Source organism: Antechinus flavipes, chromosome 2 (genome assembly GCF_016432865.1).
Source record: "Antechinus flavipes isolate AdamAnt ecotype Samford, QLD, Australia chromosome 2, AdamAnt_v2, whole genome shotgun sequence".
NCBI classification, from domain to species: Eukaryota; Metazoa; Chordata; class Mammalia; order Dasyuromorphia; family Dasyuridae; genus Antechinus; species Antechinus flavipes.
The window spans coordinates 441,499,347-441,521,705 of record NC_067399.1 but is presented as its reverse complement, the minus strand read 5'-3'; the positions used below and the strand labels follow the sequence as shown (position 1 = coordinate 441,521,705).

The 22,359-nt window shown below is 36.4% G+C and overlaps 1 protein-coding gene across 1 annotated transcript in view; it reads left to right on the top strand.

Annotated features, from left to right (window-relative positions):
• SAMHD1 (SAM and HD domain containing deoxynucleoside triphosphate triphosphohydrolase 1) overlaps positions 1–22,359 on the top strand; it is a 56,819-nt gene that overhangs the window by 15,686 nt on the left and 18,774 nt on the right. Inside the window, exons 3-10 of the mRNA XM_051979261.1 lie at positions 200–272; positions 4,685–4,845; positions 5,970–6,085; positions 7,420–7,490; positions 13,198–13,353; positions 18,965–19,065; positions 19,184–19,292; positions 20,000–20,091. Of these exons, the coding sequence (XP_051835221.1) occupies positions 200–272; positions 4,685–4,845; positions 5,970–6,085; positions 7,420–7,490; positions 13,198–13,353; positions 18,965–19,065; positions 19,184–19,292; positions 20,000–20,091 (879 nt within the window). The remainder of the gene's footprint in view (positions 1–199; positions 273–4,684; positions 4,846–5,969; positions 6,086–7,419; positions 7,491–13,197; positions 13,354–18,964; positions 19,066–19,183; positions 19,293–19,999; positions 20,092–22,359) is intronic.

Here is a 22,359-nt window from a genome sequence, read left to right as displayed (position 1 = left end):
TAGCTTTCAGATGGCTGAAAAGACCAACAAGGAGGATATGCTGTGAGTATGACTGGAAACTTTATTTACTTGGGAGATTTATTGAAGTAAATTAAAAATTACTAATGATTCTTAATGATCTGTAGGTAAAAATTGACCTGATTTTTTAAAAGTTATTCTTAAGTATCACACTTTATTAAATAAATTGTGACTTTCCCAGTTCTTTAGAAGAAAGACAGAAACTGCTGGATTGTATCAATCAACTGAATCAAAATCATGAAGAGACAATAAAGGTAAGTGGGAGTTAATTTTTAATTGTTAGATCCTAATATTATTCTCTATTTGCAAAGCCTTTGTTTTCTTTTATCCATTTTATGTTTGAAGGGGCAGCAGTGGATAGAGCACCAGTCCTGAAGTCAGAAGGACCTGAGTTCAAGTTTGGACTCAGGCATTTAACCCTTCCTAGCTGTGTGACCCTGGGCAGGTCACTTGGCCCCAATTACCTCAGCACAACCCAAATTCAGTGAATGTTATTAGCAAAGCTAAGTGAGGAAACAGCTTTTAAATTTTTTTTTTTAACAATGGGAAAAATTTTCAAGTATCTGTTAGTTTCTATAATGTTGAAAAAAAGAGTGGAGACTTAATAGACAATTTTTAAAAAAAAATTTTGAGATCATAGAATGTTTCTTTTTTTTGGCTCCCTGTCATTCCAAACCTATCGCTAACATCCCCCAAGGGAAATCAGCAATGCAGTGGAAGGAGTGTTAAACTTGGGGTCAGGTCACCTTTACTCAAGGTCTGACTCTCTTCTGTACTGAAAGAGTACAGTTCCCATACTACCATATGGCTATGATCCATATGATTTGAAGAGAATAGGCTCTGGACCTCAGTTTCTTTACCTATAAAATGACAGAATTGAACCAGATAATCTCCCTTTCAGGTCTAAAAATAGGATCCTTTGATATCCTTCTCAAACCCAGCCTGGATTGGTATTGGAACGAGCTTTAGATGCTATCATAGGTAGCTTTTAAGCATATAAACTAAGACCATACTTTCTTCTAAGGAACTTCATGGATCCGTAGCATTTGAAAATTGCCAGCGTTATTAAGTTAATATTAAATTGATAGTTAGACTTAATGTTAAATTGGAGACTAATAAATACTTTGATAAATATTTTTAAAATAAGGCCTAAATAGCAGTAATCATAAACACCTAGGAAAGTTGTGCTTGAAAGAAAGAGAAAGGAAAGGTAGAAGGAAGTTTGGCTAGTTTATGCACAGGAAGAGGTAAGATCCCCTCAAAGTGGTAATGGAGATGGGTAATGGGCCAGAACTCTGGAGGAGTGTACTTGAAACAAGGATTCTTACAACAAGGTGTTTACTCAGTGGAACTGATGAGACAGTGGTTATCTAGTTTAGCATGGTGATTAATAGCTCTCTAGTTCAGTTCTTGTTCTTACAAGAAATAATGATTCCCTAGTGATATAATGATTGGCTATACTCAGTATGATGAGAGTATTTAAGAGGTCAGAGTCAGACCTAAGGACTGGAGGCTGGAGCTCAAGCTCTCCGAGTCAAGGAGAGACACGTCATCTCCCACCACTGTGGTGGCTGCCTGTTCTCCTTCATTGCTCCAGTGAAACCAAGGCCTGTCTGAAGGCCCTGGCCCGCCTCAGGCAAGGAGACAGATTGTGAAGGAGACTGTAATGGGTTGAGGCTCGAGTTGATGCACTGAGGTCCCAAGCACATGAGGCTAACTAGTAATTGGACCATACTCTATTAATATATAAGCTTGGAGAAAGAATGGCCCCCACCCACTCTTTGTGCAAGTCCTGATGTGTTGTATAGGAAATGACGATTTTGGTGGGTGGAGACAGGGGAGTGGAAAAGGAAGGGGAAGGAGAGACTGTTTTGCTTTTGCCATTGCGACAACCTTTCTGTTTGTTTCAGATTTAGAAGCTCTCTAGGGTTACCTGTGGCTTTTCTCTTCTTTTTGCTTTTTTTTTTTTTTTTTTTTGCCTCAACAAAAAGCAGTGGGTAGAGCAAAAGCAAAAAGCAAAAAAAGAAGAAGAGAAAACAAACAGAAAAGTCGTTGCAATGACAAAAGAGCTAGCAGAGAGAGAGGTCTGAGCAATATTGTAATGATCGCGTATTTAAAATCAGCCAGAGTCAGGAACTCAGGTTAAGGGGAAAATCTTCAGTCTTTATTCAAGTGAAGAGGTGAATAAAGATTGTGATAGCAAATATAGGCAAGAAAGACTGCGATAGCAATATGGGCAGCTGCGACAGGAAGCTAGCTAGCAGAGGGAGATCTGAGCTGAAAAGCTGTCGCAATGGCAATCCCAAAAGTCTCTCCTTCCCCTTCCTTTTCCACTCCCCTGCCTCCACCCACCAAAATCGTCATTTCCTATACAACACATCAGGACTTGCTCAAAGAGTGGGCGGGGGCCATTCTTTCTCCAAGATTATATATTAATAGAGTATGGTCCAATTACTATTTAGCCTCATGTGCTTGGGACCTCAGTGCATCAACTCAAGCCTCAGCCCATTACAGGAGACAATAAAGAATTTGGACTTTATCCCTGCCTATTCTCATGGTGATTACTCTGCTGAAATGAATGCTGGTCCCAAGAGTTCCAAAAAGCTAACCAGAACGTTACAGATGTGAAATTCTATTTTTTGTTGTTTGTTTGTTTGTTTTGAATTGATCAAATGTTTATCCAACTAGAGCTTTTTTTTTTTTTTTAATCACAGTAGTATTTAATGAAGTGGTTGAACAGCTAGCCCCAGGAGAAATATGGCCCTCCCTCCATCCCACTATGGGAAAGTTGTATTCCACATAGACTAGGAACCAGGGGCTTAAAGGAGACACTTCCCCTTGTTCGCCCTCCCCCAGCTGTCTAATGTGTAGAAGAAGGCACATGGGAAAGAGAGCTGCCTTCTCGTGCTGCTCGTTGCTGATTCTAGCTGCACTGATGGGTAGTTGACCAGGGCTCCGCCAGTGAGGTCATTGCTGGTCAGGCTGGGCCAATGGTAACCAGGTACAGCCTCAGGACCAAGAGCTTTTTAGCTAGCTTCTCTGCAGCTGATGCTTTTAAGTGTTGCCTTTGGCTTCTCCATTTTAGCTGTTGAACCCCGTGTAACAGTGGCTGCTACTTCTCCTGGGCCCCCAGCATTCCAAATTCCACTCTACTTCCTTAGTTTTCCCAATACAACGCAGAGAGTCAGATCCCTTGATCCACACTTTCCTCTCGATAAATTTGTTACTGGCCCTCAGGGTTGACAGTAGCACTTGGTACTTGTGCTGTTCGGTTGTCCTCCGAGACTGCTCTGGTTTCTTCATAATCCAGCTGTTTTCTGGTAGTGTCTGAGAGACTGGCATTTTGGAGATTTTTCACAGTTATGGCAGAAGTAAGGCATGAAAGAACATTGGAGAAGAGGGGCCTAGAGCCTTAGTTTGTCCTGAATTCGAACCTTGGGTCTGGGCCCTGGGCTGAGGTTGCTGTACTGATTGGGCCACATTGACTCTCATATATGACATTTTTGCTCCCATATACTCATAGTTAACAGCTGTCATTGGCAAGTGTTTGCAGAAATGGTGATAATCAGTGAGCTCCTGCGGACTTTGTCTTAGCTTTTATGGAATAATTAAGGAAGTTTATGCGAGGATCCCATTCTCCTGTTCCTGTTAATCAGTTTTATAACCAGTTATTAGTTTGGTTGACGCCAGCCATAAGCCTTGCTATGTTAAGCAGATCCTAGGGGACTCCCTGGTGCCGAAGCTGGGATTAGAATTTTGTGCACCAAGTACATGGGAATAATGTGCCTTCAGCCACTCCACACGTGTTCCTCACTTACCTCACATCACCATGCAGCTGTGCTCACTCGCTCCGTTGCAGTCCTTAGAATTGTGCCTTCAGTCTCCTTGTCTTATCTCAGAAACATGATCCTGTGACCTGGCTTTCCGGGTGACTGAGGCAGTTACTCAGCCCCCTCAGTACCCCTTCTGGTACCGGTTACACGGAAGTCACAGGCGGGAGTGCTGAGACTGACGGCACCATTCCCAGTGCTGGGAGTGCCAGTAAAAGTAAGCAAGATGGACCCCCTTCAGGTACTTTACATTCTAACAGCAGGAGACAATGTTCATCTCCTAGAAACAGAAACGCCTTTTGTTGCTGCTATTTGTCACAGCCACATCTATATTTGTAGGTGACTTAACAGCATTTCCAATATCTTCTTCCCTTCTGCCTCAGTTACCATTAAGACCAATAGCAGCTTTTATATTGTGTTTTTAAATCAGTTGTTTCAGATGGAATGTCATGTTTTCTCTGAATATAATGCGTTTTCAGTGTCGATGTTCAACATTGGTTTTTGTAACTATTTAATGTGTTGACTACTGAAAGGGGTATATGATCCAAAAGAAAAGTTCAAAATTACGCAATTAGACTGGTCGACCAATATAGCCAAAGGATGAAGCAAATGAACTTTTTATTTAATTTGATTTATAATGAATAGATTTGTAGCCCCAAACTATGTAATTATATTACTTGGAGGGAATTGTTGGCGTATGTAATATCTTAAATATTAAATAACTATGGTCTTCAGATTTGACTAAAAACAGTTACATGGAGATTTTAAAAAATGGGTTGTTACTTTCAACGCATAAATTGTTTTCATGTACAACTGTAAAAATCATCATTTTCCAGATATTTAATGATCCTGTTCATGGCCATATAGAACTTCACCCTCTTCTTATCCGAATCATTGACACACCTCAATTTCAACGGCTTCGATATATTAAACAACTGGGAGGCGCTTACTATGTTTTTCCAGGTGGCGCTCACAACCGATTTGAGCATTGTCTAGGGTAAGGAGAAAAATGCACCTAAACAGAAGTGTTACAAAAGAGTTGTTCCATTACAAAGAACTTGTGTTTAACCATGATTATCCATTTTAGTGGTTTAACTTTTGTATTTAACCAAGTTCTTTCTAGCACAGTTAAATGTTTTTATGGTGTGATTTATTTCCTACTTATATATTCCTGAGTGTGGTAGTTGGGCTGGTGAAATAATTAGAAATTTATCTCTAGGGTATTTCAGGGTTCCTTTTTTTTTTTTTTTTTAAGCTTTCTTATGGATGTTATAACAAATATTAAGTCCTTAGTTTTCTTTCCTGCTTATTCTTATATAGGTTAGTTTCTGCCTTTGAAACCAAACTACTCAATATTTTGGGAAAAATGTGAATTTGAAAAGACAAAATTAGAGTTGTAACAACAGTATTAGAATTTGTTTTTTTTTTCCCCAAAATATGGGGGAAATGTTCCTGAATAGCAGGAAGTGTAGTTTCCAGTTTATCTTTAGAGACAGTTCTTTCCAATATAATTTTGTTCCATGATGCCATGTGAATTACTAGAAAATTACATATAACCCATATTGAATTGTGAGTCCAAAAAATTTACACATAAAAATGCTCTTGATGGGATTACCCTTATAATATGTTCTATTCTACTTACTCAGATAATCAAAGGTAACTAGAATTTTAAGATTACTTTTAAACAGAATTTTTTTTAACCTTTTTTTTTGGGTGTGTGGGGGTGTGTGGGGGTGTGGGTGTTATGGACTCCTTTGGCAGTGTGGTGAAGCCTGTAGGTTCTTTTTTTAATTTATAAAATACATAGTGTTACCTCAAAAAAACAGTTGTAGTGAACTATTTTTTTTTAAAGCAAGTTTAAAAAGAGCTGAGAATAAGAACCTCTGCTCTATAGAAATATAAACAAATATTACAGGTTAGATAACTGATATTTGGGATTTGAAAAGAAAAGTAATTTGAAATAGGGAACATCCTTCTGATTACTTAAGGTCCTTGACTGCCACAGTGATATGTAGGGAGAGGTCAAAAAACACAGGGAATTAATTGGAAATGGTACATTCTTGACTGAAGAAACAGAGTATATCTTCTAAAATAAAATTTTATTTTCTTCTTGCTTTACAGTGTCGGGTATCTAGCAGGATGTCTGGTCCATGCACTGCATGAAAAACAGCCTGAACTACAGATAACTGAGCGGGATATGCTATGTGTTCAGATTGCTGGGCTTTGTCATGATCTAGGTAAACATGTTCAAGGAGCCAAAGGAGTTTAATGTGTAAAAACGTGATTTATATAAGTATTAGAGGATATATTGTTTTTTTTATTTTAAAAAAACAACCGAGAAGTGTAAAGTATAACAGAAATTTTAAGTTCTCTTTAAAATATCCTAGTGACTATCAGCACACAAAATATGTCACTGTTTTTCTCTGTAATTCCAAAATATGTTATAAGTATTGCTAAGTCCTATTGCCTCAGTTGAGCATTTCTGTTACGGTATATTAAAGACTTAATTATAGATTATGAAAGTCTTCTAATCGCTATGTCTCAGTAGATAGTTTGATTCTTTGCCTTCCTGAATCCATCTTTCTCATATTTAGAATGCCTGAGATTTTTTGAACAGAAGATTCTTAGTTTGGGGAGGAGACAGGATTTCTCAATTCCACTATTCATGTGGGTATAAAGCTAAATAACAGCCCCTGGGACTGTAAAATAGCTCTGTTGGCAAACTAAAATATTTTTGTAGCTATTTGTGAAATCACTAGACCTAGGAGGGATTATAGAGACTTAAGAGGAAATCTAGTTCTCTGGTAAGGGAACTAGCTTATTCTCTTTCTTATGTCTTTCTTAGATGATAGGAAAGAAGTGTCTCTTACAGTTCATAGACCATTGACCACCTTAGATAAATCTGGAAAAGATTACCACAAGAAAGTTGGCCCTTCCTTATTTCTCAAATATACCGAGAACTAAGTCAAATTTATAAGAGCACAAATCATTTTGATAAATAGCCAAAAGATATGAACAGGCAGTTTTCAGAAGAAATCAAAATGATCAGGAGTCATATGAAAAAAAAATGCTCGAAATCACTAATAATTGGAGAAGTGTAAATTAAAACAACTCAGAGTTACCACCTCATACCAATCAGATTAGTTAGTAAACAGAAAAGAAAATGATAAATGCTAGAGAGGATGTGGGAAAACGGGTACACTGGTGGAATTGTGAACTGGTCCAGCCATTCTGAAGAATAATTTGGAATTATGCCCAAAGGGATTTAAAACTTTAAAAGTGCATACTCTAATCCAGCATCACAGACTATTGGGTCGTTCTATATCCCTAAAAAATCAAAGAAAAGGAAAAGAATCTGTATGTATAAAAATATTTATAGTAACTCTTTTTGGGGTGGCAAAGAATTGAAAATTGAGGGGATACCCATCAATTGGTAAAGTTGTAGTATATTGTTGAGGCCGTGGATCTTCTGAAGAATAGAAATGAATTAAGTTTGAATGAAGAAGAATGGATAAAATGAATTTGTGCTTTTCAATAGTGTGAACCAGTGTTTCTTATTCTCTTTTAAAAGGTCATGGACCATTTTCACACATGTTTGATGGAAGGTTTATTCCCCGTGCTCGCCCAGGATATGATTGGAAGGTATGTGATATAGTCAGGTTTTCATATAGCTAAATAGATAAAGCATTTATTAGGTACGTTACTATATTCCAGGCATTGCACAAAGTTCTGGGGATACAAATAAAAGCAAAAAAGCCAGTCTCTACCCTCAAAGACCTTTCGTTCTAATGAGAGAAGACAGCATGAAGAAGACCTGGAAAACGTGGAGAGAGGGAAAGGGCAAGCCTCTTGGGCAGCATCTCTCCACAGTGTACAGGTGTAAAGGAGGTAAAAGGTCCAAAGAGTGAGCAGTGGGCCCAGGAGTGAAGTGAAGATGGTCTAGGGACTTTATGCAATGGGCATCTGGGCCAGAAGTTCATTAATTTGGAGATCAAACTTGTGCTTCATACAGGAAGTTACCATAGAGTCTTTTAAATGGCCAGCCATGTTTTTACATTATCTGTTTTTCCCAGTGTTTTTACTCCCTCTTTTTCCCAGAGAACAGTCTCATAACAAAAGAAGGGGGAAATAGTTGAGAAAAACTAATAACCACCTCAAAGAAGTCTGACTTAGGTAGTATTCCATACTGATTCTCCTACCTCTGGAAAGGAGAGGTGGTATTTTTTTCATATCTTGCCAGAGGGGAGAAGAGCAAAATTAAATCATCTTGCATCATTCAGTTTTGTTATTGTTTTGTATTTTGTGTGTTTTCCTGGTTCTGTTTCCTTCACTTTTCATTAATTCCTGTATCTTCCTATACTTCTTTGTAGTCATCATATTTTTCATTTCTTATAACCCAGAAATGTTCCATGACAGTCATGTACATATAGTTTGTTTAGCTGTTCTAATTTGATGGGTATCTATTTTGTTTCCAGTTTTTTGCTATCTTTAAAAGTATTGCTATTAATATTGTATTTGGGGCCTTTCTTTTTGTTAATGACTTTCTTGAAAGGCAGCTCAGCAATTGGTACCTCTGGGTCAAAGTGTATTGACTTTTTGTAATTGGATGCTTTCTAGATGTTTTGGAACGGAGAACTTTGAAGCAGTTCATTTTAAAATATGACATGCTGGATAAAAAGAAATCTACATGTAAATCATTTCTAGGGAAAAATGTAAAACTAAGTGTCATAGAAAAGAGAGATTAAATTTTTATGCTTTACTCCAAAAGGCAGATCCACTAAAAGCAAAGGGGAGAAATAGGAAAGCAGATTTCACTTTGATATAAGGAAAAATGACTTAACAGTTGGAGTTGTTCTCTTACCCACAGGAAATGTTCTGCTTATAGCAGACTTGTCAGTCATGGATCAGAGGCTGTTTTGACTTTGGCCTAGGTTAGGTGTTCTCTGAGGCCTTTTATTCTAACTCTAGGATTCTTTGGTTATAGAATTAAAATCTAGTGGGACAGCTGTGCACTGTTAACTGTAATACAAGTTAGTGATAAGTCACATTTCTCTAGCATCTTCATTCAAGTTTACAAGCTGCTTTCCTCAGGACAACTTTGTGAGATAAACAGGGACATAATTGAAATATTCTCTCCTTTCTACAGATGAAGAACTCAAATGCCATGCCCAGATTGTCCATTTATAGCTAGGTGAAGACCTGAGTTCAGATCCAGGATCAGAGACTTAGTAGCTATGTGATTTTGGGCAAGTCACATAACTACCTCAGATTTCTCATCTATGAAAATAGTAGTACCTACTTCCCAGTTTGAGAAAATAAAATCAGAAATAATATTTATAAAGCACTTTGCAAACCTTTAAAGTGCTGTGTTAATTGTAACTGCTACTATTGTATTAGTAAACTTAGAGAAGTTGATGGATTTTGGTGTTCATTATTTCAAAAGAACTGTGATGACTTTGATTTAAGACAAGGCTTCTTAAATCTTTTCCACTCGCAGTCCCTTTTTGCCCCAGCAATTTTTATGTGACCCCGTGTATATTGGTGTATAAAATAGCTATACACATCAAACATATATTGACAATAAATCATAATTTTGCAATCTCCACATTTGGTTACTAGATGGGTTTGCAACCCACAATTTAAGACCTGGGATTTAAAATAGGTCTGTTTCCCATCTCTGCAAATGTTCATTTCATGCATTAGTAGATAGTAATATGTGGTTAAAAAAAAATCTCTTCATACTTAGTTAGGTTGGTGATCATCCAAAGATCATTGCTTAGACCTGTGCCCAAAGCACTTTCAATTTGCTAAACTTCCAGTCCCAAGGGTTGGATTTAATTTGCATGGGCTTTGAGAATCCTAGGCTTCCTCCATGAGAGCAAGAGTTAAAGAAGGATTATTAATAAGGATGATTCGTGAATGCAGTGCTAATTGTGCAATTAAGATCTCATTGGTAACTTTGAAGAGAGCAGTTTCAGTGCTGAGAAGTTGGAGATCAGAATATATAATTTTTTTTTTCGTAGGAGTTGGGTGATGAAAGAAAAAGTTGAGTAAAAAAATAGCTGGAGGGGGAGATTAATCAAGAGATTTAGTGTTTGATTGTTTAAGGTGTATGTGTATGTTTGAACATGTTTGTAGGCAACAGAGAAGGAGTTAGTGGTAAAGAAAGATTAAAGGGATGTGTGTTTATATGGTTAAGGCACGTATAAGTATGAGATAGAAGAGGCAAACTGGAGGATTTGGGAGGGGAGGGAATTGAAGACACAAGTAAAAAAAATTGGTATTGAGAAAGGGAAAGGCCATTTTTTTCTTCTTAGACTAGAGCTAAAAGGAAAAGAATGAGAGATGATTTTCAAGATGAAAAAAGTTTTCTCCAAAAAAGAGTAACTTGAGAGAAAAAGAAGTTTAACACAGATGCTGGGAGGGGGGGGGGGGTCAATTAAGCAAGATTATAAAGATTGCTTTAGAGTCACGAAGTAAGATTAGACAAAGTAAATTTGTAGCAAACTCATTCTATATTTGTATGATTTCATCTAGCAGCTTTCAGTAACAAAAATAAGAGCAGATAAAACAGATGCTAAGAGTAATCCAGAGCTAGGGTTTAGGCCCTGGCTGGATGAGTAATTGTAGGACAAGGAAAAAAGATTTGGAACTCTGGCACAGAGGACAGTGTGAAATTAAGGATTAAATGTAACATCAAAATTGAAAAAGGAGAAAAATAAAGCAGAACAGGATGATACACTGGTTAGAGCAAGGAAGATTAGACAGTAGAGGGACTAGATCAAAGATTCTTTGTTTGGGGTCCATAAATTTTGTAACATTTTGATACAATAAACATTTTGGTTCCCTTTAGATTAATTCCCTTTTGGATTTCTGTCCTTGGTACTTTGCACAATCCCTGTAAGGTAAATAGCTGTTTAATGCTTATTAATTAAGGAGATAGTTACCTACATTGTCTAGTCTGGGTATTTGTGGGGGCATGAGTATGTGTATTGAACTTTGCAAATATAACAATGGGAACATCTCCCAAAGAAAATTGTGAGCTAAGTACTGAAGTCCTTGAGAAAAAGAGGAAAACCCTTTGGCTTCTGGTAATAGTTGCCACCAGGGTCTGGTTCGGATGATGTAGGTGGGGGGTATTACCCAAAAAGGAGGAGAGGTTTTTGATTGTTGGGAAAAAGAGTGGGTGGATGTTTCAAGTCAGACTGAGAAGCAGTGAGTATATTTATTCCTTTTCTTAGCCCATATCATCATGATTTTAGAGCTGAAAGCAAACTCAAGAGGTCATCAAGTCTCTTACCCTGTCATTTTCTAGATGAGGAAATTGAAGGCCAGGGAGGATGTGATTTGTCCAAAATTACAAGGTAGTAAACATAAGAGAAAGTAATTTGGCACTGTGGAGACTGGCCAAGGATGTCTTGTTTTGTTTTATTTTGTTTTGTTTTCAAGGAGACCCATGGTTGCAGGGAGATGAAACTAGTGTGGAAGGAGAAGGTATAATTTGAAGGTCACTTTGTTAATGGTAGAATAGAAATTCTAGGAATGGATGTTGGATTTTATCAAATGCTTTTTCTGCATCTATTGAGATGATCATAATGGTTTTTGTTTGTTTGGTTATTGATATAGTCGATTATGCTAATAGTTTTCCTAATATTGAACCAGCCCTGCATTCCTGGTATAAATCCTACTTAGAATAGAAATTCTAGGAGACAGACTAGGAAGTATGGATTTAAGAACTTTGGAGGGCAGGAGTAGCTGGAGTAGTAAAGAAAGGAGGTTTTCTTCAGGTAGCCTTAGATTCTGAATCACAGAATTCAGATCAGCCTTGGAAGGGAACCCTAGATGTAGTGCACCGACCCCCTGCAGGACAGTGAGTCCTCGGGTTGGGAGTCTGGAGAAAGAGCCAGTTCCTCCTGGGTATGGGCAGTCAGTTATCCCACCTTCCCAGTAGCAAGGCCAATGGTCTCCCAGCTTGAGCAAAAAGGGTGATTTGATTATTTGATTATTTTTGATTATTACCCCTGGGCACAGGAAAGGACAGAGCTGAGACTCTGGGATGGCCTAGAAGGCCGTGGTCTGGGGATGAATCCTGTTGGGAAGGCCCGGTGCCTCAAGAGTTGGTGCCTGAGGGAAAGACGCTCCCTCCGCCACCAAGTCTGAGTGGTTTGTGGGGAATTTTGTGGACTCGTAAAAGTTGGATAAACCGGTGGCTTTTTAAAACACGACTCCTCTAAGGATGCATTTAAAGAGGTAACATGCTGAGTAATACAGGGCCTGGCAAACCCTGAAACGAAACCAAGGATCATTTCAGTCATGATCAGCAATCTGTCACAAGTGAAATTTGGCACAAACAGGCCGAGGCGTATTCTTTGAGTAAGATAACATTTTATTAACAGGAGGACTACGTGTCAGTAGGGAGGCAGCTGGGTGGCCAGTGGATAAAATGCTGGCCTTCAGATCTGGCCTCTGTGACCCTGGGCAAGTTATTGATGGCACTTGCCTCAGTTTCCCCATCTGCAAAGTGAACTGGAGAAGGAAATGGCAATTCTTTCCACTATCTCTTCCAAGAAAACGCCAAATGGGGTCACAAAGAGTCGGACACAACTAAAGAATGACTAAACAACGTCTGCCAGCGGGATGGGTCAATGGCTGTCTTTGTTAAGCCAAAGACCCCATGATGGAAACCCAAATTTTTTTTTTAAATAATGTTAGAACAGGGAAGACAGAGCATCGGCACTGGAAGTAGGACCTAGGTCTAAATTGGGCCTCAGACACTCAAACTTGCTGTGTGATCCTGGACACTTAATCTTGATTGCCTTACAAATAAACTTTTTTAAAATACTAGAACAAAGAATAGAACAGGGTAGATGAGGGAAAATTTTGCTTATAGGGTTATTAACATCATGAAGTGAAGGACAGTATGATCAGTTACATTGCTAAGGCATGGGGAACAATATGATTGATTGGAATTAGGACTAAGAGATGTTCTTTTTTTCCAATCCATTTGAAGGTTAAAGATAGCAGACCAGACTAGTAAACAAGACATTCTTGAAGGATAGCTTGGTGGTATAAAAATACTTGACCACATTTCTTGTTGTCCACCCACAATCCCCACAAGTAGCAAAATTCCTTGAGGCAAGAGTTGAAAAGTAATTAGCTAGAAAACTGAATTTCCAAACTTAAAGGCTAGCAGAATTTCTAAACTAAGTTCAGAGATAAAGGACCACGAATTAGGCAGCTATAGAACAAAATCAATTAGTTATAATTAGAATGAATAAATAAATGATACTGGATCATCTTAATTTTTACAGATCAGATGAGCAAGTTTTTCCTATTCTTATTTTTTCAGCATGAAATGGGTTCAGTCAAGATGTTTGAGTACCTAGTTAATGCCAATGGAATTGAAAATGTAATGAAGAAATATGGACTTGTTCCAGAAGAAGATATATGTTTTATCAAAGAACAAATCGCAGGACCTCTTGATTCAACAGAAGAGCATTCTTCGGTGAGTTAGCTAGTTGGTTTGAATTGACTAATACATCTCAAATGAGGGACTATATTTTCTTTTCTGTAAATTTTACCAGTTTTTGAGAAGTGCATTTATAATTTAGAAGCATCCCAAATTGTAATTGCATCCTAAGTTGATTATTTAGATCCAGCTATATAGTAATTTGAAAACTGCAACTATAAAACTCCTTTATTTAAAGTAAAAATTCTTATATGGATCTCTTTTGAAGGAACATTTAATTATATACATAATAGATTAGGTTTTGGGGCCATAAAAGGAATTTTTATTCTTCAGAGCCCCAGATCAGTTCTACATAAGGTTCCTTCTAGCTCTCAAACCTTTTTATTTTTTAATTTTCTTTTCTCTTTTTAATTTATGTAGTGTTTTGTTTTTCTCCAGTTACCTTTTTACAGTTATTTTTAAAACTTTGGTTCCAGATTCTCTACCTTTCTTCTTCCCCACCCCTTTCATTGAGAAGGCAAGGAATTTTGATGTACATAGGTGTAGTCGTGCAAAATACTTCCATATTCATGTTATGAAAGAAAACAGACCTCCCTTCTTTTAAAAAAAAAACTTTTAAGAAAAATAAAGTTGAAAAAAATATGCTTCAGTCTTTATTTAGACACTATCAGATCTTTCTCTGGAGTGGATAGCATTTTTTCATACGTCCTTCACCAATTTGTCTTGCATCATTGTATTGCTGGGAATAGCCAAGTCATTTACAACTCATCATCTTACAATATTGCTGTTCTTTTGTTCAAAGTATATTTCACTTTGCATAACTTCATGTAAGTCTTTCCAGGTGTTTCTGAGAGTAGCTCTCAATTTCTGACAGTGATGATGCTCACACAGAAAAATGTGCAAAAGTTTTATCTTCATGGAAAACTGCAGGCGGCTAAAAGATGGAAAAATTTGGAGATCCTCCAAAGTCCTTGGAGATAAAACTTTTTTTCTTGAAATGTTATTGATGTATTCCTATAGGAGTTAATGAGAATGATTTTTAAAATGTGCCCATTTTTTACATTCAAATGAGAACTTTCTCTTTCATAGTGGCTTTGTTCCCAAGTCAGAATTCAGTGATGCTGTTGTTGCTTGAGAATTTTGGAATAGTTTGTTTAGAAGCTGTTTTCAGAGATCATATTCTTTTGTTAGTTCTCTGAGTTGGAAATGTTAGAATTTTAGGTTTGAATAAACCTTTAAGATTTTTCCAGTCTAAACTCAACTTAGAGTGTGATATCCCAAACAATATCATACCAACTTTTCATTGAAGACTTAATACTGACTTTATCTTAAAAAGCTATGCATTCCACTTGTATGGATTTTTTTTTAATTATTCAAAATCTCTTTCTTCTATTGAAATTTACTGTCCTGAAACTTCTGCTCATTGGTCTTAGTTCTGTCCTTTGTGTCAAACTCGAATGAGTCTTAACCCTCTTCTAAAAGGTAATCTTTTAAATAAAGGGCAGAGAATAAAGGACACTTCAAGTTCCTTGTCTGCAACCTGTTTATACTATACCATGGACTCATATTCACTAAAATCTCCAGACATTTTTTGTTATTGTCTGTCATTATCTGTAACCCCACCCCCATTTTCTACTTATGCAGTTTAGGACTTTGCACTTATTGCCATTAAGTTTCATTTTACTAAGTGCCCTGGGGGTTGGATGAGAAGCTTAAGGAAAGGAGAAGGGTTTTTTTTGTGAGTGGTAGGTTTTTTATCTTCAAGTCATTGGCAAAAATATTACAACACAACCAAGGATTGTCCTATAATGGACCACTAGAAATATCCCTCTGGAATGACATCCATTCATTCATCAAAACTCTTGGGTCCACTGGTGTTTCTTGGACTAATTGTTCTCACCTTACTGTTCTGTCATCTTTGTCCACATCTGAACACAAGAATATTGTGAGAGACTTTGTCAAATATTTTCCAAAAATCCAAGTACTCTTTGTCTATGAACATAGCCATTGGTTGGTTTATGTAGTAATACCATTGTTGAGGTTGGGAAGGGACTCTAAAAGTTTGGAGTCACAGACTAGTGTCATGAAGTATCTCAAAAAAATTTGCAGACTTGAACCCATTCCAAGTCAAGGGGCAAAGTTTTATTGTAATTTTAATGCCATTACAAGCAGACTGAATTCTAAGGGAATTCTACAGAGAAATTGAAGCAAAGAAACATATTTATATTTCTATGGCTCATGGATAGAACTGAGGACTGGTCTCCAGAATTTAGTTCTCATTGACCAGATTATCACTGACTAGATTATCAGTCAGCAATGAATCAAGGAGTAGTCTATTCAGAATCAGACAGATTAGGTGTGGGAATTTCCTGAGGCAGACTCCAAAACCAGAAGATCTAGAATCACTGACTTATTGCCAGTCAGAGATTTTAGATCTTCTTATTGCTATTCTATGTTCTTATTGCCAGAATAGAAGCCCCCCTAAAATCAAGGGACCACAAAATCATATTATATCACCATCAAAAAAAAAAGAAATTGGTATGGCTAAAATGCAGGGATTTTTTTTTAATGAATGCCATTTAGTTCATGTTTCTCATCACTTCCTTTTAATAATCTTGTTTCTAGAAATTAATCTTAGACTCACCATCCTAGAATTTGAATAACCTGCTTACTTCTCTTTCAAAATTGCATCATTTACCCACCATCAATCCTGAAATTCCTTTCAGTTTCCATAGTTGTTTAAATTTCATAAATGGGTTCAGCAGCCACATCACAAAATTTGTATATAACTCTCAGATATAATTTTCCTGGTCTAAGTGACTATAGATTAATTCAGTGAGGTGACATTTAATAGAAATCGCTGGCATTTGTGGAGTACTTCAGGTTTAAGAGTAAAGTATCTTACCCTTACAAGTTTGATAACTGCAGTATTCTGTTTAAGGATCATGCTCTTTAGCAAGGACAGTAGAAACAAAATTTTATTTTCAGTTTTCATTATTCCATTTCTCAGGCATTCATTGACTTTATCCCTTTCTTGTTCTTCCTTTGCTTCTAACATGTTGAAAGGCAGTGAGATTAATCTTCAAATAGCATATCATGTCATCTTTTTATATTCCTCTTCAGTTATTTGACTTGGTCTCTTCTAAAGTGTCCTTTTAAAATCAGAGATGCATTCCTGAGTTTCCTTCATTCATCCCAGTCTCTTAATACTCATCTTCGGTTTATTTTTCATAGGAGTCTTTGGCAACTGTTTACATAATGTTATTCTTGGCCACACTTGATCCAGTTTCTATCAATGTTCAGTATCTACCAAAGAATGCCATTTCTTTTTAAATGTTTTATTGATTTTTGTTTCCATCATTGTTGCTTCCTATTCATTTCCATGCTCCTTGGAACCTTCACTTTTAACAAATGAGTACAATCAAGTAAACCAAAACAAGCATTTACTGTATATGAAAATGTGTACTTCATCATACAGCTAGAGTTCACTTTTTCTCAGAGGCAAGTCACATTCAATCAGCCTTCTGAAGCATTTCAGTGATTATTTCTTTACGTTTTTGTTGGCATTGTTTAAATTGTTCGCTTGGTTCTGTTTACTGTGCTTGTCTATGTTATTGTTTCATTTTGTTCCTTAAGTTTCTTTGGATCTTTAAATGGTTTATTTCTTAAGAAATAACCTTAAGAAGAAACCTTAAGAAATAAAGGTACAGTTCCAGGTTGGAGTCAGGAAGACTTGAGTTCAAATATGGCCTTGGACATGAATTAGCCCTTTGACCCTGGGCAAGTCACTTAATGGCAAACCTCTACATTCTTTGCCAAGAAAAACTTGTGGGACAGTGTGGTCCATAGAGTCGCAAAGGATTGGAGATGGCTGAACAACACAGTTCTGTTACATTCACACACCATAGAGCCATTCCCCATTTGGTGGATATCCATTTTCCTTCCACTTCTTTCCTACTAAAGAAAGTTTGCTCCAAATGTTTTTGTGCATATAGGATCTTTTCCTATTGGTGTCACTGGGATATAAATCCTTCTATGGGGTTTCTGAGTCAAAAAGAAGGTATGCTTTTATTGGCTTTTCATGAGAAGAATAAGCTTAGTTGGATTTTCTTGTCTTTTTTTTCCTTCTAAAGTCCCTGCCTTTAATCAAATATATTAAAAATAGCATCTGTATTATCTATCCTTTCCTGCCAATCTCAATTTACTGCCTATGGAAAATTTCATAATCCGTAGATATTGTTTCTAAATTCTTTACCCCCTTAGTGCATATGGAAATTTCTTAATCTGAAGTCCATGGACTTTTTAGTGTTTTGATAATTATATTTCAATAAATATTTTAAATATTTCAATAAAATTGTTTCCTTTATAATTCCATATGCTCTATGTTTTATTTTAAACTGTTCTTTTTTTTTTTTTTTTTTAATAACTTTTTATTGACAGAACCCATGCCGGGGTAATTTTTTACAACATTATTTCTTGCACTCACTTCTGTTCTGATTTTTCCCCTCCCTCCCTCCACCCCCTCCCCAAGATGGCAAACAGTCCTATACATGTTAAATAGGTTACAATATATCCTAGATACAATATATGTGTGCAGAACTGAACAGTTTTCTTGTTGCACAGGGAGAATTGGATTCAGAAGGTATAAATAACCCGGGAAGAAAAACAAAAATGCAAGCAGTTTATAGTCATTTCCCAGTGTTCTTTCTTTGGGTTTAGCTGCTTCTGTCCATCCTTGATCAGTTGAAACTGAATTAGATCTCTTTATTGAAGAGATCCATATCCATCAGAATACATCCTCAAACAGTATTGTTGTTGAGGTATATAATGATCTGCTCATTTCCCTTAGCATCAGTTCATGTAAGTCTCACCAGTCCTCTCTGTATTCATCCTGTTGGTCATTCCTTACAGAACAGTAATATTCCATAACATTCATATACCACAATTTATTCAGCTATTCTCCAATTTATGGCATCCATTCATTTTCCAGCTTCTAGCGACTACAAACAGGGCTGCCACAAACATTTTGGCACATACAGGTCCCTTTCCCTTCTTCAGTATCTCTTTGGGTTATAAGCCCAGTAGATAAGCACTGTTGGATCAAAGGGTATGCACAGTAAAACTGTTAATTCTGAAAAGAAATCCTTAATGTTTTCAGACTTCCAGAGAGATCCATAATATCCAAAAGGTTAAGAAATCCTTTTCTAGTAATACCATATGATTGACTAGAAGTAAATCTTTATGTTTGACAGGTATTTAATTGTTCTAATATATTCTCTAGAACTGTAGCCTAGCTCCTGATTAGTCTTAGGAGTTTGATGTATTTGCTTCCATAGTTTTCAGTACAGAATACTGACCACCATGGTTCCTATGGGTAATAATGGCTTAGTTTCACTCATAGTTGGGGCTATCAGTGCTCATTATTCACAGGATGATTAAGAAGTGGTAATGTTGGGGAAAGAATGAACTTGTGTGTAAAAGTCTTTTCATATGTTTTAAGACTTGACAACATAAACAGAAAAAGTTCTTGTATAAATGTCTCTTTTGTAAACTTGCTTTGCTACCATATCTGAAAAGTAATGAATGAATCCATGAACATTAATCCATGATTATGACTAAATTTGCTTTTCCCTGGGGTTTTTTGCAGTGGCCGTATAAAGGGCGACCTGAAGAGAAAAACTTTCTTTATGAGATAGTGGCTAATAAACGCAATGGCATTGATGTGGATAAATGGGATTATTTTGCCAGGTATACGTTGAACATTTCACAAGTACTGTCATACTTTGATGAGTAACTTCATTGCTATTGTCTAAGGTACACATTTCCTACTGATTTTTTTCACCTCCATTTCTTGGAATCTTTTTAGGGATTGCCACCATCTTGGAATTCCAAATAACTTTGACCATAAGCGCTTTATTAAGTTTGCCCGTGTATGTGAAGTAGACAATAAGAAACATATTTGCACCAGGGACAAGGTAAAGTGTTTGAGAAAAAAATAGTAACAAAAGAAAGGGATTCTCTTGTTCCTAATTACAAATTGAGAGTTGGGGAAATAGCATAGTTTTTGCTAAGCGTTTTCAGTCATCTTTTCTTTTGTTTAGCATTGCTAAAGGCTCTTATAAAATTAGTAAAATGTTGGAAAGCATTCGCAGCTTTTGTTAATGCATGATTATTGTCACCTTCCTGAATTTATTTGGGATGCCAAAAGGGAAAAATCACATACAGAACTGTTTAATTTGCCTTTGTGACATAAACACGCATATCTCTATGTACAAATATCTGTTTGAATTTGCTTAACTTATGTGGAATTATGCTAAAATAAAACTTGAAACAAATATTTATGTATTATTTTATAATATTAGCAATGTTTAGGTAAACTTGGTGGAGAAAAGTTAAGAGCGAGCCAATGAATTTCACAGATCTACCATCCTTATATTAGGGGTACTTGGATGGTATATACATTATTCATTGTGTGGTAGAAAAAGAAGGGCATGCAGGTTTAAATTCGTTTTTTGCTGCATCCCTTGTGACTTTGGATCAGTCATTTTAAATGAAAGTGTTAAACTAGATCAATTCTGTGATCTTGTGTAAGCTTATGCTTATTTATTTATGCCTGTCTTCATCCCTTTTCTGTTTCTCATACTTGTACAATATAAATTAAGTTTGTTTCACAATTTTCTAGGAAGTTGGAAATCTGTATGACATGTTCCATACACGCAACTGCCTGCATCGAAGAGCTTACCAGCACAGAGTTGGCAACATCATTGAAACAATGTAAGGATTTTCCTTGCCACTTCCCTACAAATTTTTCATTGTGTATTTATCAAAGTAAATTGAATGTTGTATGTGTTCAATTTGATACCTATTTCAGGTTCTGAAAGAATTCAGATGAAATGAAAAACATGCTGTAGTTTAGATAGTTTATAGATCCAGCCCAATTAATGAGAAAATTGACTAGGAAGAATAAAAGATATAGAATATCTAAAATAGAATCAAAAACATAGGAGGGAGGGATCAAAGGGAAATAGAAAATGTCAGCCATCAAAACTGTTTAGTTCTGGTTTTTTAAAAAGCCCATAAAAAATAGATCACTGGAATAGACTAATGAAGTTTTAAATTTTTGTTGTTTAATCCCAACTCTCATTAATAATTATTTTCTTTTTAAAATTTTTCAATAGTATTTTATTTTCTAAATGCAAGTAAAGATAGTTTTCAGCATTTTTTTTTTTTTTTTGGTAAGACGTTATGTTCCAAATTTTTCTCTTTCCCTCCTTTATCTCTCCCTTCTTCAAAATAGCAAGCAAACTGATATATTTTAAACATATTTCTATATTTGTCATGTTGTGCAAGAAAAATCAGAACAAAAGGGAAAAAATGATGAGAATAAAGAACAAACAAACAAAAATGAAAACATTATGCTGTAATCCACATTCAGTCTCCAAAGTTCTCTCTTTGGATGCCAATGCCTCTTTCCCTCACAAGTCTTTTGGAATTGCCTTGAATGACCTCATTGTTGAGAAGAGCCAAATCCGTCACAGTAGATATCATATAATCTTTGTTACTGTGTACAATGTTCTCTTGATTCTACTCAGTTCACTCAGTCTCAGTTCATGTCAGTCTTTTCAGCCTTTTTTTTTTTTTTTTTTTTTTTTTTTAAGGCTTTTTATTTTTTTAAAACATATGCCCAGACAATTCTTCAACATTAGCCTTTGCAAAACCCTGTATTCCAATCCCCCCTATTTCCCCCACGTTCTCCCCTAGATTTTCCAGGCTTTTCTCAAATCAGTATACTTATCTTTTTTTTTTTTTTAACAGTATTTCATTTTCTCAAATACACAAAGATAGTTTTCAACTTTCATCTTTGTAAAATCTTGTGTTCTAAATTTTTCTCCCTCCCCAAGACAGCAAAACAATCCCATATAGATTAAATATGTGCAATTCTTCTAAACATGCTTCCATATTTGTCATGCTGTTCAAGAAAAATCAGATCAAAAGAAAAAAAATAACAACAGCAAAAAAGTGAAAATACTAAGCTTTGATCCACACTTAGTTCCCCCCAGTCCTCTCTCTGGTTGCAGATGGCTCTCTCCATCACCTTGGAATCATATTGGAATTGCCTTAAATCACTTCATGGTTGAAAAGAGCATCACATAATTTTGTTGTTACTGTGTACGACGTTCTCTTGCTTTTGGCCCCCTTCCCTCAGCATCAGTTGTAAGTATTTCCAGGCTTTCCTGAAGTCAGCCTTTTCTAAAAGAATACTAATATTTAATTACATTCACATACCATAACTTATCCAGCCATTCCCCACTTTATGGGCAGTTTGCCATTTTCTTCTTCTCCAGTGGATTGAGGCAAACAGAGGTTAAGGGACTTGTCACACAGCTAGGGAGCATCTCAGGTCGGATTTGAACCCAGCTTTTCCTGGCACTCTATCCACTGATACATGTGTCTTATGATAAAAGAAGGCTCAGAAACAATTGAATTCAGTTAGCAAGTATAAGCCCCAGAACATCAGTGTGAGAGGAATTGTGTTTTAGGCCAGTGTCAGATGACATTTCTCACAGTAGATGTTGGAACTGAATGATGGATGTCATGCTAGCTAATTAGGTAGTATGGTGGGCAGAGCACCAAACTCTGGGAGTCAGGAAGGTCTGAGTTCCAATCCTATCTCAGACATAGACTCTGCGACTCTCAGCAAGTCACTTAATTTGTATTTATTCATTTGTAAAATGGTAATAATGATAGCACTTATCTTCCAGGATGAAACACGATGACATTTGTAAAGGGCTTAATAAGGTGTCTGGCACATAGTAAGCATTATATAAAGGTTAGGTGGTTGTTGTTGTTATTATTATACCATAAAGTAATTAGAATTAGATCTTTTATCTCTCATAGCTATGACAAGGGGGGGATATTCCTACAGAGGCAAGGGATAGAAAACCAAAAATTATAAACTCCATTTTTACATTTTTCCCATCCTGTGGCATGATCAGAATAGATGTCCTGTCTAGACTTGATGCTTTGTGATGTTTTCTTGAG